Genomic DNA, 16247 nt, shown 5'->3' with positions numbered 1-16247 from the left:
GTTGATTGCAAAGCTCTTAATACAAGAAAGCTCTTAGAGCTTTGTTTTAGTGGTAAAATCTTGACTTATCTAATACACTTACTGGAAGTTGGGCCAGATGAAAGTAACCACCCTGAGATTACTGTTCTGTGCAATTTGGTATGCAGAGGAGGCAAGAAGAGGGTGTATACATATTAAATGAGATTCATATCTTCACTCTTCTTATTAAAATAATTTCTTCATCAAAATCATTATGCCCGAGACATAAGCAAGAGTAAAAGCTCAGGAAGGGAAATATCCTTCCTCTTAGTCACAATCAGGCACTGTTTAGAAAAAGAGTCAGACTATCGTCACCATCGTGACCTGGAGTTTAAAAATGCCTGAGAGGCATCTGAAACAAACGTGAGCTTCCTCTGAAGGGTGAATGGCTGGTTTGGTGTTTTCTGTCAGCCTCTTAAAACCCTCTCCACGTGTGAGAGGACATTGTTCCCCTTGGGCATGCACAGTTAAACCTTGATACACTGTCAGTGCAAGTCACTTTGTGCGAGGGGCAGTAGTTATGATGAGTGGAGTTTCACAATAGGAGGTAGTTAGCACAGAGAACAGTCGTAGGAAAAAAAAATCTTGTTCTAAATTAAGGCTGTAGTCTGCAAGAGGACAGAGACTCCACAATTATCAAAGCTATGGAGCTCTGAATTTGTTGTACCGATTGACTCTATCTTTTTCTACCTCATAGAATGCAATTCCATATATAGACACCCAAAATAACTATAAATGAGATAGTTTTCAGGAGCTTCTTTAAGAAAAAAAAAAAAAAAACTCGCATGTAGACCAGAGACAGTCCAGCTGTGACAGCACACAATTCCATATTTACTCTTTTTCCATACTAAAAAGTAAACATTAGCTGATGTGGAATTTTGTATTAATGTGATTATGCCACTTCCAGCGCCCGACCTAACTTGCTGAAGGTGCTCTCAGATCCTGATTTCATGGTGATTTAACCTAGATTCACTTCATGTTAGCCAATATGAGAATCTGGCTGTATACATCTGTTTTCTAACACACATTCTCTGCAACCATTTACTAGAGCAGCACCAGATGATAAAGAATATGTCCTTGGCAAAGCGTGTAAACTGGGGGAGGAAATTAAATAGTCTGAGTCTGATCCCATACAAGACTTTATACTCAAATGGAAACAGCATTTGTTTGTTGTAAGGATTAGCAAATCAGTGCTTGTAAAGAAATACATATGCATATATAAAGAGGTAGCTTCAGCTGAGTTACTTCCAGTTTATGAAAATGTATGTAACAGTAGGACTAAATCTGGTGAAACTGCATTGGTCTCAACTTATCTCACAAACTCTCTGTTTCATATGTGCTTGATCTAGGATTTATTCCTTAGAGCAGTCCATGGGATTGTATTTTATGCTGGGCAGATATTGTTTGAGAAATAGAATTCTTTTTATAGTTCTCAGACTCAAAAATGGAAATAGAACACTTGCCTGTGTTACATTTTTTTGTTTCTGGCTTCAGCTAATGACTTACTAATGCAGTGAGGAACTGTATTTCAGGTATGGATGCTACTAAGTTACTCATCCGTTGCAAACCTTGTACATCAACTTTTTATGTAAAAACAAACCAAGATTGATTTTAAAGTTTCTTTTACCTTTGCATCACTGTACTAATACACATATTGTATTTTATTTATCAGTATTTTCTGTATCAGAATTACTGGTATTTTGGAGTAGAACATGATCAGGTAAAGTCAAGACCAATAAAAATAGCTTTTACAGAAATGAAGTCTTCATCTGCTATTGCCTTATATGTGTGAAGAAAAAAAAGCATAAAAGAATAATGTTCAAAAGCATCTTAGCTGTTGTTCTATCAAAAAGTTTATGTATCTTCCTGAGCACTTTTAGCAGAGGCATTAATTTTTAAACTATCAACGTCAAACTATCAAAGCAAGTTTCCAACGTGTTTTTCAATAAAACTCAGTTAATTATAAAAGCTATCAAAATAAAACACTGTAATTATGGTCCATAAGCAGTGAATTGAAAAAATTGTTTTTAAGACTAAAGATTATGATCCTGTTCAAATACAAAACAAACATGAGGTCATATGAAAGAAAGAAGTCTGAATACTGAGTCAAATCCCAATAAATTTTTGTCTGGTAAAGGAAATTGAAATAATGCTTTACTAGAGTTTTTTAATACCTTTAAAAAAAATGTAAAGTTAATTAGTCCAATGGCTTCATATTATACTCTGAGCCACAGATGTGGTGCTTTGTTATAGCCAGGATATCAGAAAACAGAACGTAATTGACATCTATACTGTAGTCTGCCTGCTAAGAAGACCATAGTGAGTGCTCCCAGTTTGAGGAAAACTGCAAGGGCAAGAACAGTGTCTGTCAAAAGAGTAAAACATACTGTACCTGTCCACACTAAGGGCACAAAGATTAAGGACTGTGATTCCCACTGATGCCTTCTGTATAAAGGGAAGGAATTTGCAAAGAAACTGTCCAAATTCAGAATCTCCAAAAGGCCACTTCTGAGCAAGGAGCTAAAGAGAAGATAGAAGATAATCAGAATATTTAAACAGTAACTTAGCAAGTATGTTACAATTGTAATTCTTTCTTGTCTTAGACACAGCCATTGTAACCTTGAATTCTCCATACATCAAGCATATCCTTAGTACTGAGTGAATCTGGGAAGTAACTGCTACTATAGAAGCACAGAGGGTCAAAGTTGAAACTTAGGTGGTGACCTCGTACTGTTGTAATAGTAACTTGCATTGTTAAAAGATTTTTTATTATTGTGCTTCAGCCACCATTATTAAATAATGAAAATCTAACTCAACCCTGTCATAAATGGTTGCAATTACCATGTGCCAGAACCAAGCAGCCAAAGCATAACTCACAGTTCATAAAGAAATACCTCAGAGCCAAATTCTCATGCTGCACACAAGTAGATTCTTGTCATTGTAAATGTACCACTGTGTAACTCATGACAATGTTCACTGCCAGATTCTTAAGTGTGTGGAGAAAATATTGTACATACATAATTTGCTCCGTATTATGTTTTAAAGGACTACCATGATACATACATGTGGGCTGTACTGCAAGGCAACAGAAAAGTATCCACTTGGAAAGACGTGAATGAGTGGCTGGGGTTTAGACTAGTATTTCCAAGGAGGCATTTACATAACAAATATGAATACATTGGTTCATGTGAATAGTTGTGAATAATTAGCATGTAAACAGTAATCTTTCTAGCTGTAACTGTTAAAGCTTTGAAGAAGTATGCATACAAAATACAGGATACAAAATTATTCAGGATAGTCAAATCTACAACTGACTGCAGAGTCACAGAAGACCTCCCTTTACTGGGTGCCTGGCAGTAAAATGACAGATTACATTCAATGTCAGTAAACATAGTAAGTGAAAAATTATGAAGTCCGTACAAAGTACTGAGCTCTAACTTAGCTGATTCCACTCAAGACAAGGATCTTACAGTCACCATGAATAGTTCTTTTGGAAAACAAAGTCACTAAACCTGCTCACCAGAAGGGGAAGAGTCCCTCTTGCACTACTGTTTTTTTAATCTTCTTCCCTAAGTCTCTGTTACTGAGCTTTTGTCGGGGTGGGATACAGCCCAGCAGTTCTTATGCTCTTATCAAATTCTGTCAAAGTGGTTGTGTAATAGAAAGTATTAGATTTGAAATGAAAATACCAAGTGCTTGAGCCAGATATGTAACTTTGTCAACATCCTAGTGGATGTTGTATCCCCTGTATAAACAAGGGCACATTTTTAAAGGCAGCAATAATAATTGTCTTACTGGACAATAGAATAATTATTACTGCTGTGCAGTCACTGGATTTATATTAAGCCTTACTGAACAAGGCTTGCACGCAGAATATTTTGATGGTACCATCTAAATTTGGAGATGTTTTTAGTTGCTTCGGAGGAAGACAGCAAATGATACACTATGGAGTAACAATTATAAGCCAAACCCAAGCTTCTGAAAGCTTCTAAAACCTAATTTTGCTGAATTTTTGAAGATAGTCAGATCCAGACCTGGGACTGTTCTATGGAGCTACAATAGGTTTAAACTTCACAACAGTTTTATTTTCAAGTGCATAAGATGGCGATAAACTGGTGTCACAACAAGAATTTCCAATAAATACAGTATGTGTGATGTGCCACAGTCTAGGTGTCCCTGGGCAAGAGCACAAAATGGAAAGGAGAGAACAAGGAACTATACTTTCATCTGCACAAATATGCAAGGTCTGATGCCATTGCATTCTGCATGCAAAAATTATTTGTTTTCTTTCAATGATAAACACAACCTATGAATCATCTATTTTTAACATTTTTATAGTTAAAACTGAACAAAGATTATACTATTTGGAATACAATTAAATCAATGGAAATTTTAGTAGTTGTTTTCAGAATTTACTTTCTTGCAGACCTATTCTGCCAGGCCATCTTCATACTTGGGTAGACTGCTTTGCTTACAGTCAGTTCACATTTTGAGAGTTATCTCTGCAACCACAAGGACTAGAATTTTTTTACAGTAGAAGCTTAGGCTCTGGAACACACTCATCTAATAAGAGTGGGTGGATTCTGTCTGCAGAATTAGAAAAACAAATCTTGGTTGTAGCTCAGGACTGTAGTATTCAAAGTAAACATTTTATTTCTATTTAAATTACTTTTAAATTGAAACATACTAATAATCACTACCTTTAACAATACAAATGTTAACTATGGGGAGTTACAATTCATATCTGTCTTTATATCTGTTAAGGTAGGAGTTACCTTTCTGTTTTTTCACAGCATGAGTTTTTCAGAGCACTTTGCTGTAGACTACAGGATGTTTATCGCTGAATGCCAGATTTGTAGGAATTCATCTCCTCTTTATAGTCAGTCCCGATCTGGCTTTTTCACATCCCCTCTCTTTGATAGCCATTCATCACAATGCTAATGACTTGTGCTTTTTTTTCCCCAAATAATACCTCAAAAATGCTGGAAGCAGCTATGTACTACATGCTGCCTGGGTCTCTCTAGGACCATATTCGTCTTGTCATTTGATTACTTGTATTTCAAGACAGATTTTAGCAATGCATAGATTTCAGCCAACTGGGTGTTAATACTATAAAGCAAATGTGTATGACTGCTCGTTAAATAGGAAAGGTGTTACCCGTTAGGCATTATATTCTTTACTGGATTATTTTTTCTCTTCAGCTGAATATTAAAATGAGATTTCTCAACATAAGCTATAGGATCAATACAAGTTTGTCTACTCCCTGTTTTTTGAGAGTGTAAGAGTATCATATAAATGTGGTTCCATTTGCTCTTGTTCTGTTGCTATATGTTGCTGTGTGCTTTCTGGCATATTGAGAACTCTTGCCTTCTTCAAGGAGAGCCGAGTACCTTATTTACCATCAAGACCACAGCAGAGAAAATGCGAGCACCTTTGCAATGGTATTCCAGTTTAGGACAATCACATTTGATGAAAGCAAATCCCCCTTGCGCCAGAAGGCTAGGAAATGGATCACTAGGACTCATGATTTAACTATTGTCAGTACCTTCAGTAACAAGGGTAATGAGATTATACCTGCAAGCTGTTGATTAGTTCCCCTGATTTTATCTGTATTTATAGACTGAGCAAAATACATTGAAAGCTCCAGCAGAATTATTTTCTAGATAGATTCACAATATTGTAACAAATGTTTACAGGGCATATTTTTGCCTTTTGCCTAGAACTCTTGCATAAGGCTTTAGTTTACGTTGGGGCTGCAGAAAAGATGTTGGAAAAAGAAGGGGCGATCTGAATCCGTGGTAATTCTCCAGCAAGTTGTAGTCACATGGAATTTCAGCTCCAGACTCTAGTCTGGGTTTGGGTAAAATCAGTATAGTTTTCAGGCACCACTGGATTAAGGCTAAATTATAAATGGCACTGCCAGGGAAAAGAGCCCCTAGCAGACTTTTGTCAATCCCCTGTGCCAGCCAGAGCCCCAAACCTGATTTATCATTATAGATGACACTTTAAAAGGCAACTGAAAGATAGCCACCTATTCATTTATGTGCACTGATGGTGGCTGTAGCATATACCCGGCAATAGACATGAACAAGCACTTTGTAGTGGCTGTGAAACTCTGTTACTACAAGGCAAATATTAGCTTCAAAAAGGAAAGTGTTGTACTTGAAAAAGGTTCACTAACTCATTACTCCTCACAGGGAAGCTTCATCATGGTTCCAGCATGTACACATCTTCCCCACACCCCAGGAAGCTCTCCTTTTTTAAGATTAAAAGTATTTTATTCCTTTTGTTTCTTACACTTTTCCACTAATTAAAGTAACATCAGTACCAAATCATTAGACATTCTTTTCAAGTTGATTTTAATCAAAATCACTGGGATCAGAATTAAGTTATTTGATTTTTAAGATTAACTTTGCAATGATTTCCATGGGTATACTCCATTATCATTCCGCATCAGCTATGCATTCATTACTTCCCCTTGGATCAGGTGCCAGATTTTTCTTCTGCAGATATTTTTAGTTGGCAAATCTGATCCTGTCTTTGGTTTTACTAATTTTACATCAAAACAAGTCCATTGCCCTCTGTTCTGCCCTAGCAGGGTACAGAAACTTCAGAGGGAAATAACACATTTATTTTGTATAAAGAATGGGCCCAGGAATTTAATTGAATTAGTCCTGATTTACTTAGGTGCAATATGAGAACTGGGACTACTGGCTCTGCTCTTCCAGTGCTTTTGCATGTTTTAGTAGCCAAACAAAATGAGTATAGAATTTTAGCAGATTACATTTTCTCTCGAGGTACAAGGATAGGAGGAATCAGGCCGATTATCCCAACTTGTATCCCACTTCTCCGTGAGTTGCTCAAATGGATCGTGCTTTTGCAAACCCACTCACGAAATCTCTGAGGTTTCAAAATAAGACATGCGGCAAAGGAAATGCACTTTTCCCCTTGTGCAGTTTGCATCTTAGGAGTGTTTCATACAGTTCAACTGTGGTGCAATTCCTGAGCAAGAAAAGAGTCAACAGCATATTTTTACACTGAAATCAGAAACAAAGATTTCAAGGTTCTACTGTCGGTCTTAAAAAACCTCAGCAAAGTGACCACAGCCACAGCTTCCTTGAGCATCCCCCCTTCTCTGCTGCTTTATATGGCCTCTCTGCCCTGACGCTGCAGCTTGAAACAAACAAGACAGCAGTGCTGAGAACATTCCTTTGCAATGATTTTTAAATGTCACTCAGTTGATTTTATTCTAATGCTGTTGCTATTTTCTAACCCCCATTAGTATGCTAGCTGATGTACAAAACACAGATAAAGTCCCACTATGCATCCCAAGCAATTTATAGATAGTCTAAAAGAGAGCATGTTATAATCCAACCACATGAGTATTCACCAGGACATGCTCATGTGCATCCACAGTGTTTATCTCATACTAGGCTGATACTGTGTGTTTACAGGCAGATGATGACCCTGGAGCTCAGCCCAAAATAGGTGGACTGGGTTAGATGCTGGATATGAACCGGCTCTGAGCTGCTCTATAAAAACTGCTTCAATTCAACTACATGTCAGGAGGTCCTCTCTCTCTGCCACATGGCACTGAGGATGAAAGCAAAGGTTTCATACCTGCCCTTTCCTGCTCTGATCTCATCCTAGTGCTCTAGAGCCTTCCTCTTCCCGTATCCACTTGGGACCATTGTTGTGCTGACACACAGCAGTTTCCCAGAAACTGAACTGTGTTTCATACAGATAGTGCTTGCCCTTCATGCCAACCCCAAGCAGGATACTCTCCTGGGTTTCATGGTGTTTAAGTATTCAATGATATTCATGGAACAACTCTGGCACAACCCTGGCAGTCAGTTTCTGCTCTGTCTTCAGCAGGACAAATAGAAATACCTTCTTTATTCCATGACTTCTGTTACACTTGTGCAGTAATGGAGAAAGGGACCAAACCAACAGATTTCTGTTTGTATAGATAATGCCTAGTTGTGTAAGTGACCAGTATCTCCTAACTGTGGAGCAGGAGTTATAAAACCAGTGTATTCTGGGGTGATTTCCTTTCCTTGCAACATAGCCCAGAATGAAAGAGAAGAGAAATTCCTCTGTTTTGGTCAGTTCATCACATTTGGGGGGTTTTTTTGTTTGTTTTTTAAGGCTAGTTTCCTCTAGGAGACACTGAGCTGTCTTGGTAAAGCTCTGTCTCAAATTGTGTTCTACAATTATGTTTGCCCTTGTCTGCTTCAAGGCATGGGCCAAATATGGTATCTGGTGTTTTGGTTGGAATCCAGGTGAAATCTGACTGAACACAGCAGTGTCCAAGGTCTACACCGCTGAGCTGACTGCATTAAGTGACAAGAGGTGATGATTCTGACTGAAGTGTTCCTCCTGTCTCTGATCGGTAAAACTGGTTAGTTAGGAAGAAGGGTGGCTTGAGTCTCCTGCTTGTGGTATTTTGATTGTGGTATTTTGATTCTGTGACTCAGCTGGGACCCTTCTGTCCCCATGAAACTTCATAGGACAAGAATTCACTGCATGTTCTCAAGCCTTTCTCTTCTTCCTACAACCCATATATCCAAGAGACACTTGCATTGTAGGACGATCCTCATCCCTTTCTTGCTTGGGACCCACAGACTGCTGCTTATCCCACCTGTGTAACTCAGCTGTGCTCCACCACTTTGCTGGAAAGAGGGAGAGCTGTAAGGGTGAAGGAGAGAGAACACAGCCTCTCTCTAGGTATTCCTTCCCTTACCACTGCTCGAGTGAAAAGCCTCAACTTTGGGAAGGACAGTGAGTAGAGGAAAAATAGAGGAAAACAAAGAACAAGGCTAACCTTTATAATGCAGGGCACAAGACCAATATTGAGTATAACAGGGTGGCATGATAGTTCAGGCTTCTGCTAACTTTGGTATCACTTGGTTTTTTCCTTATACTTAGATTCACGATACTGCCATGGTAGAGAAGGCACACTGCATCTCTTCAACTGTTCTTTGCAGGAAATAATACATTCCTAATTTTGCTACAACCAAGAACTGTCTTTTTTCCATTTTGGGTGGATAAAAGACTGACTGTGTTTTTTTCTGGAAGGAAGACAGGTTATGTGGGGATGCATGAGAACCATCAAAGACATTTTTCCTCTGAATTGCCCTACCACAGCTTTTTCTGCTATTTTGCTCACCTTTGCCCAGCTGAGTAAAGGTGGAGGTAGCAGAGGGTCTCATGCCATTTCATCAATGCCTACAGTCTTTTTGTCCTGCTTAGGCAGCTATGGAAGGGAATGTATATTTTTTACACAAGAGAAAATAGATTATACTTCAAAAGATCCTGAAAGGTAAGAAAACAAATGCCCTGTTTTTGAAGCAGAACATTCTGTCTCAACAAACAGGTAAAAAAAAATTCCTAAGTTTTATGTTCCTGTTAAAATGTTTATATTTATTACAAAAATCTACTTAGCAGTAAAGCATTCCTAACAACTCTAGACATCTCCCCTGTGGTACTTTTGCTGTTTACCAAGTAGGATTAGTTTCTTTTTTGTTGTTCCATGGTGTTGGCTAACTTCCCATCCTTTTAGGTAGACTGTTTCTCAAGCTGTGCTGCTCTTCTTCAGGGAAATGAGCTGCAAGGTGTGCTTATGTGCATGGTGATTTGTTGAAAAGAATTTTTTCAATCCCTGGCAAAATATTGCTTTTGTTATTCTTCCAGCTGTGTGTTGTCTTTCGTGTGTTGCTAAAGAGAGTGACAGGATTGCTAAGAAATTACTGCAGAACTGGTAAACCCTGGATATGCACAATTAAAACAATTCCTTGTTATCTGTAGAGTTCAGCTGATTGAAAAATAAAGAGAGCAAACATTCTAAAATATTCTGTTAAACCTAGAGTCTCTAGGTACTGTACAGTATTACAAATCCACAGAACAGCAAGGCAGGCATGAGATGTGAAATCGAAGACGAGGGAGGAGCTGCCTGTGCATACATCCCAAGCCCCCAAAGTACAGCCATTATTTAAAGGCAGAGTGGATCTTGAACTAAGACCTAGAATATAAAATCTCTTCCTTAACTCCTACCTTGGTATGCACATTAAACATTTTCTGCTAGGAAGCTGTAGTCTGTAAATGGAGAGAACAGATTCCTGATGGACTTCCCTTCCCTGTTCCATTTTGGGTAACTTCTGCCTTCAGGCCTCAACGATCAATTCCTGAGCTACCTCTAGATTTCTTTTATGTATGATCACTACATGGAGACATACACCCAAATAATAGGTCATGTTCTGAGCAAGTTATACGGATTTCTGCATCGCACTGGGATACCAACGCGTTGCTTCTTGGAATCCCTGATAAGACTTCAGTGACAGCCAGAATGCAGTTGTTAAGCTGGCGGTCTCAGAATTTCCTACTGGTGTTGGTACTTCATTGAGAAATATGCACTGCACATATGACAAATTTTGCTTTTAAAGCACTTAACTTTATGTGTGCTGTGGGCTTGGCCTTATACTCCTTTGGCACGAAGCTGTAACTACTGTAGATGTCACTTGCTCTATTAGCCTACAGGATCAGTCCCAATGTGTTGAATTATCATCCCTGCTTATGTATAATATTAATTCTGTCAGTAAAGGTAATCAGATATGCCAAATAATTTGTGATTAAGAAGGGTCTAACACTTACGCATTTGTTCTGATGTTGAAAAACGTCCATGACTAGAAATGCCTCAGCTAAGTCTTCCTTTACTGAAGAAGGACTGAAGATGGCTGAAGATATTTGCTTACTGACAGCTACCTTTTATATTTAGACTCATAATGTTCTAGGTGGTCTACTCAGATTTAGATGCTGTTGCAACTAAGGTAAGCATGAATACCAGTTTACTAACAAAAAAGCTTAGTTTATTAAAGAAAACATCATCTTGAGCTGTTTGAGCAGTGAACACTCTTGCTTGTTTTCTGGGTAGATGTATTTTACTTTATACCAGTAAAATAATTAGGAAAATGTTTTTTATTCACATTTAAAGAAGCAGGTTAAAAGCAGGCTAATTTGCTTCATCTACTTCTTTATAAACTAATGGTTTAAGGAGTTAAGCATATTAAGATGTAAGGCAATATAATTTATGTCAAGCCTATGTAGGTCAGTTTTCAATAAATAGAACTCATTTAAACTTTTTTCTTTAAATTGCATAAAAATGGAAACAGAGGTAGCTCAGGACTTCCCAATAACATAGTTAAAACTGAATTTTGCCATTCCACAGGTGAGAGCCTTGGCCTAGAGTGTTTCTAGCTCCATGAGCTCAGGAAAGAGCTATGGGACAGCTTTTTCTGTGGAGGGCACCTGCCGTTCTTGCTGTTGCTTTGCTAACATTTAGCCAGTGACAGCAGCAGCAGCAGCCATAAGGGCTTTCCAGAGCTTTAGCAAGGCCAAGGCAATAGTAGTGCTGTGGGTATTCTACTGGGGCCTATGTATAGCCTTAGAAAACTGTCCAGTTTCTCTATGGAAAGCAGTTCTCTAAAGTTTTCATGCATTGTGCCTATGTGCTTTCAGCTATATGCTATGCCACCTGATACTAGAAAAGGAGGTGTGAAACCTGTCTTTTCTTCAGTGCCTTAACCCTACCTCTACAGCAGCATAAAACATAAAAGTTGTATTTCCCAATCTTCTTTTCACTGCAAAGAAGTCATTCTTACTGATTTGGAGGCTTTAGGCTTTGACATCTTGAATGTCTGAAATGGGTATGTTTTGGGTAAAGAAGAAACTATTTGGGTCCAGGTGCTATAAACATGTGATTGAAAAATTGTCTTAGTTCAATCTATTAAGGCTGGATTTATAACTGGCACCCTTCCTGTAAAACTCAATTCATTGCAATTTTTAATATTGATTTGATACTACAAGTGGATATACTAGCAGTAATTAAGTGTAATAGGGCATTAATACATATCTTCAAAGGAGGCTAGTGAATATTACTCACATCTCAATCCATTTAACAAATTGCTAAGGGGAATCCACTATATAATTACAGTAATTGGAGCAAGTAGGGGGGAATTTTTGAGCCTACTGTACCATGAGGAAAGGATAAAAATGTCAGTCAACTGTGACCATATCTTTAGCTGACATAAATTACATAATTTCTTTTTTTTCTTCCCAGCATCCCATCTTTGTTAATAGTGTAAATGCCTAACAGAATGATGGATTCAATTCTCCTGGGACCTCACATTTTCAATTACTATAATCTTATAGATGCTTCTTTCTAAGGATTTGTAAAATGGATTTGAATATCAGTAACATTACCTACTTCTCTTTTGAAAGTAGTTTCAAAATAGTTAAGGCTATCTTATGTTTCAGGAAAGTGATTACACCTATTTCTGATATTACATTGTAATTACATGGTATTACATATTTTGTTCTATATGATGTCGCCATCTTAATACTGTACCATTGGCTATTTTAATATGCAGATGAATGCTTGTTTACTCTAATTCTGATTTCAGAGCTGGTTTGTCCTAAAAATGAAGATCTGACCTATAAGGTATTAAGTGTTTGACACCATTTGTTTATATAGGATACTAATATACGGTTCAACATGAGGCTGTCTCTGAAGCTAAAAGGATCTTTAAAATAAAGTTCAGAAATAAGTGTATAAAATACTTTAAAATTTAAACTTTAAAACAAACACTCCCCACCCCCATTAATTTTTTGCCTTAAAAGACTATCACTTCCACTTTCAAATTGTGGCATTTCCAGTGGCCACCCTTCATACTGTCACTCAACAAGAGGAGCTAAATGGTGCCACAGATTTTAGGATCCCTAGCAATACAAAGAAGAATGCCATTTAACAAACTTTAAAATCAACTCCTAATGTAAACAGACATATTACTGAATGGTTTATATGAAAAAGGGACTATAAATAATAATAGAATTTCTTATCAGAAGTACTAGAGTTCCCTTATAAATGCTATAAATGATTCCCTGTATCAGAATGCATGCAACTAACCTTATACAACAAGACGGTTGTATATGGTAATTTTTAAACAATTTATTTTGGAGGTCCAAGCACTCAAAATTAGTAAAAGCTAGAATTATGCTTGTAAATGCAATTTTAATGCTGCCTTCTTACATGTGGGAATTGACATACATTGATGTCAAGGGGCTGCAGTTTCATTCACAGCCTTTATTTATCCAATACTTCTCTGCAGTATAGAAATAATTTTTCATATAGGCTAAGGTAATTTCATTTGTACAGAGATAGTCAGGACCACAGTTCAACTCATTATATACGATAAAGCAAGGTAAGTGAACCTATAGAATGCCAAAGAAGTATCAGAAAACTAATAGAAAAAATGTATTGCAAACTAATAAAAGGAATGTAAAAAATAGTTTGTTACTTTTAACTAAACTTCTAAAGAATTTTCAGAAGACCATCAAAAGGCAATCCTCAAAGGCAAAATTAATTCCAGATTTCCATTCCTCTTTGTGAAGAAGCAGCAGAGCTCTTGAAAGGTTAGAAAAAATCATGTAATAAAAATACCTGTTCTTTCCCAAACTCAGCTGTGAAAAAGCCACATGCCATTTTTCCTTAACATTTCTTATCAGAAATACCACAAGAAGTAAGAATGCTGCCTTAGCAATTATCCATAAAGACATCAGGATAATTTACCAAGGAGGAAACTGTAACACATCATGGGAAATGCAGTCCAGGCAACGCGTCCAGTTCGCTAAGAATAATAAAAACATGCAGAATCCCATTCCCAAGTCCCATTAGGCATCCACACAGCTGTGGAAGACAGGCGAATCTCAAATCAGGCAGAGGCTACTCTTTCTCATCAACTTGTTAATCCAAAATACTCTACAGATATCTGCAACCTTATCAACATATTGATTATTTCCTTTTCCAGGAGGAATATTGAAAAGTGGAAACTAGAATTTCCACTAAATCACATGCATTATTATTAACAGTCTTTATCCTAGTTGGAAATTCATATTCTATTCAAACCAGATAAAGTTAAAAGACTCATCTGTAATTTATACTACTGGAAGGTCAGAACCAGGTACTGCATTTTACCGTAGATAACATGCCTCTGTACAAATGTAATGTATGCACATATACATATTTTTAATCCATTACTGTATTCAAATTTTTATGATCTTGTCCTATCTATACCTGCATTATAATGCAGGTCAATAGTTAGGATATCAATAGTTATAGAGATACAAAATATGTCTTTTCAATTCACTGTTTCTTTAATTTTAAAATCCAATTTGAAACCACAGGACACTAGTTATTATAAAGTTATGCATTAAAATGTTTTGTTTAAAACACGTGTAAACAGAAGTCAAGTCTCTAGAATCTTTAAGGGCCAAAGTTGTGAGGAATGGGTATTTTTCCTTATATTACTTAGTGTTTTATTTACTAACAGAAGCACCTTAAGTTTTTACTGAGAAAAGAGAAAAATTATAATATCCGATATGCACCTGCATATCAGATATGCACCTGTATACAGTCCACAAAGATACAGATAGAAGCGTACAGAATTCTTTGATGATTTTCTAAGATAAGTTAGTGTCAGCAAGATATATTTAAAAAGGACTCAGTTCTGTTCATTCAAGCCTGTCCTGGAATCATGTGAGTTACATTAGTAAACATATATTGCATCAGAAAAAGCACTGCTTTATGGCTTTGTTTAATTAAAAAGGAAAATAAAAAACTGGGACAGGATAACTTTATACCAGATTAAAGAATTGCTGAGGATCCTTTTTATACTTTGACAAATCCAGATGAAATTTGATATTTCAAAAATGTTCTGTGATATAATTGATTTTACTAACTTGGGAATAATTTTGAGAATCTGCTATTACTGAATATTAAATTAAAACCTTAATGCTCAATTTAACTGACATAATCTCTCTCCGCAAAGTCATAACATGAAGCCTGCAGATCACAGAGAGTATTTTCTGTAAAAACATGAAGTAAGGGTAGGATATTCCAAAAACAGCAACTAGTCCAATGTTGTATGTCCATCAAGGAGGAGAACAGTTTATCAAAAGTCTTCCCTTGTAAATTCTTTGCTAGCTCTAGCAGCTATACTAAATGAAGAGTTCCTGTGAAATGCCCAAGGCCATGCTTTGGTTAAGAGCTAAGCGCTGCATCATCTGTAAAAGGAGATACACTTTTTTTCTTTATGGAGGTGAGACCTGAGAGCAAGGGGTTTGTTATAGATCAAAAAGGAGTTGTATTTTTTCTTAAGTGGACTATTCATTGACAAAAGAGCACTACTTAGACAAAGAAGTAACCACAGAGAACAGACAGTGTACTTGTAAGGAAACTGCAGTTAGAATGTATTGCTGTTGCATCCTACCTTGTACACAATGATAGGAATATCAATGACAATATAGATAAGGTCTCCCAGTGCCAGACTGGCTATCAGTGCATTCGGGCCATTCCTCATACACTTGTTCTGGTAAATGATCCTCAGCAGAGTTGCATTCCCAACCATTCCAACGATGAAAATAGCACAGGATACCACCGTGTTAATGTATTTAAACGTTTCCGCAATCTTAGTCTGCTGGGAGCATTTCACAGTTTGGTTGGAGACCAGGGGCTGTCTGGTGGTGAGGAGTATGCTGGATTCCATCCCTGAGGAAGTGGATAGGTAGTTTCCCAAGTCACTCTGATTGGCAGCATATCTGTCAGAGCTGTCACTGAGGACAAATCCTGGAACCAGCAGCAGCAAGGACACTCTTAAACACAAGGCTTCCATCCTGAAGTCCCGAAGGAGCAAATTCAGTGAGACAGGGGTTTTTCAGTATTTCAGTGAGAGAATTCTCACTTCTTCACCTGCAGAGAGAAACAGTAAGCAAAAACAAAAAAGAAGAAAGAAACGCAGAATCAATACAACAGGTGGACTAACACACCCTGTTTCTTGCTTAGGAAGGGTATTTGAATGTACAGTCTCTACAGCACCTATGTATTAACACCTGTTTCTAATCACTGTGCTACTCTGAAGTCTAGATTACCCGCATTAACTGTCTGACAAAAGGCAAACACAAAAAATTCCATAAGTAACTGATAGCTTATACAAATGACATCCTGCAAAACCCTTTTAGTTTGAGACAGAATCTGTATATGAATGGAAAAAATATGGTGGATGAAGTTCTGTTTTAAAACATACTCTTGCAAGAAAAGTGTACCAGCAAAGAGAGGCCTTGGAGAGTGCTGAATGATATTTTAGTTAAAATAAAAAGTTAATATTTTTTCTTTGAGA

At 37.2% G+C, this 16247-nt stretch overlaps 1 protein-coding gene across 1 annotated transcript in view; it reads right to left on the bottom strand.

The window, feature by feature from the left end:
• Nucleotides 1-16247, bottom strand: part of EDNRA (endothelin receptor type A) — a 32275-nt gene that overhangs the window by 13392 nt on the left and 2636 nt on the right. Inside the window, exons 2-3 of the mRNA XM_059826747.1 lie at nt 15342-15820; nt 2411-2538 (exon numbers count right to left, since the gene is read on the bottom strand). Coding sequence (XP_059682730.1) covers nt 2411-2538; nt 15342-15743 — 530 coding nt within the window. The 5' untranslated portion in view covers nt 15744-15820. The remainder of the gene's footprint in view (nt 1-2410; nt 2539-15341; nt 15821-16247) is intronic.

This window comes from Gavia stellata, chromosome 19 (assembly GCF_030936135.1).
Source record: "Gavia stellata isolate bGavSte3 chromosome 19, bGavSte3.hap2, whole genome shotgun sequence".
Lineage (NCBI taxonomy): Eukaryota > Metazoa > Chordata > Aves > Gaviiformes > Gaviidae > Gavia > Gavia stellata.
This window is presented reverse-complemented; position numbering and strand designations above follow the sequence as displayed.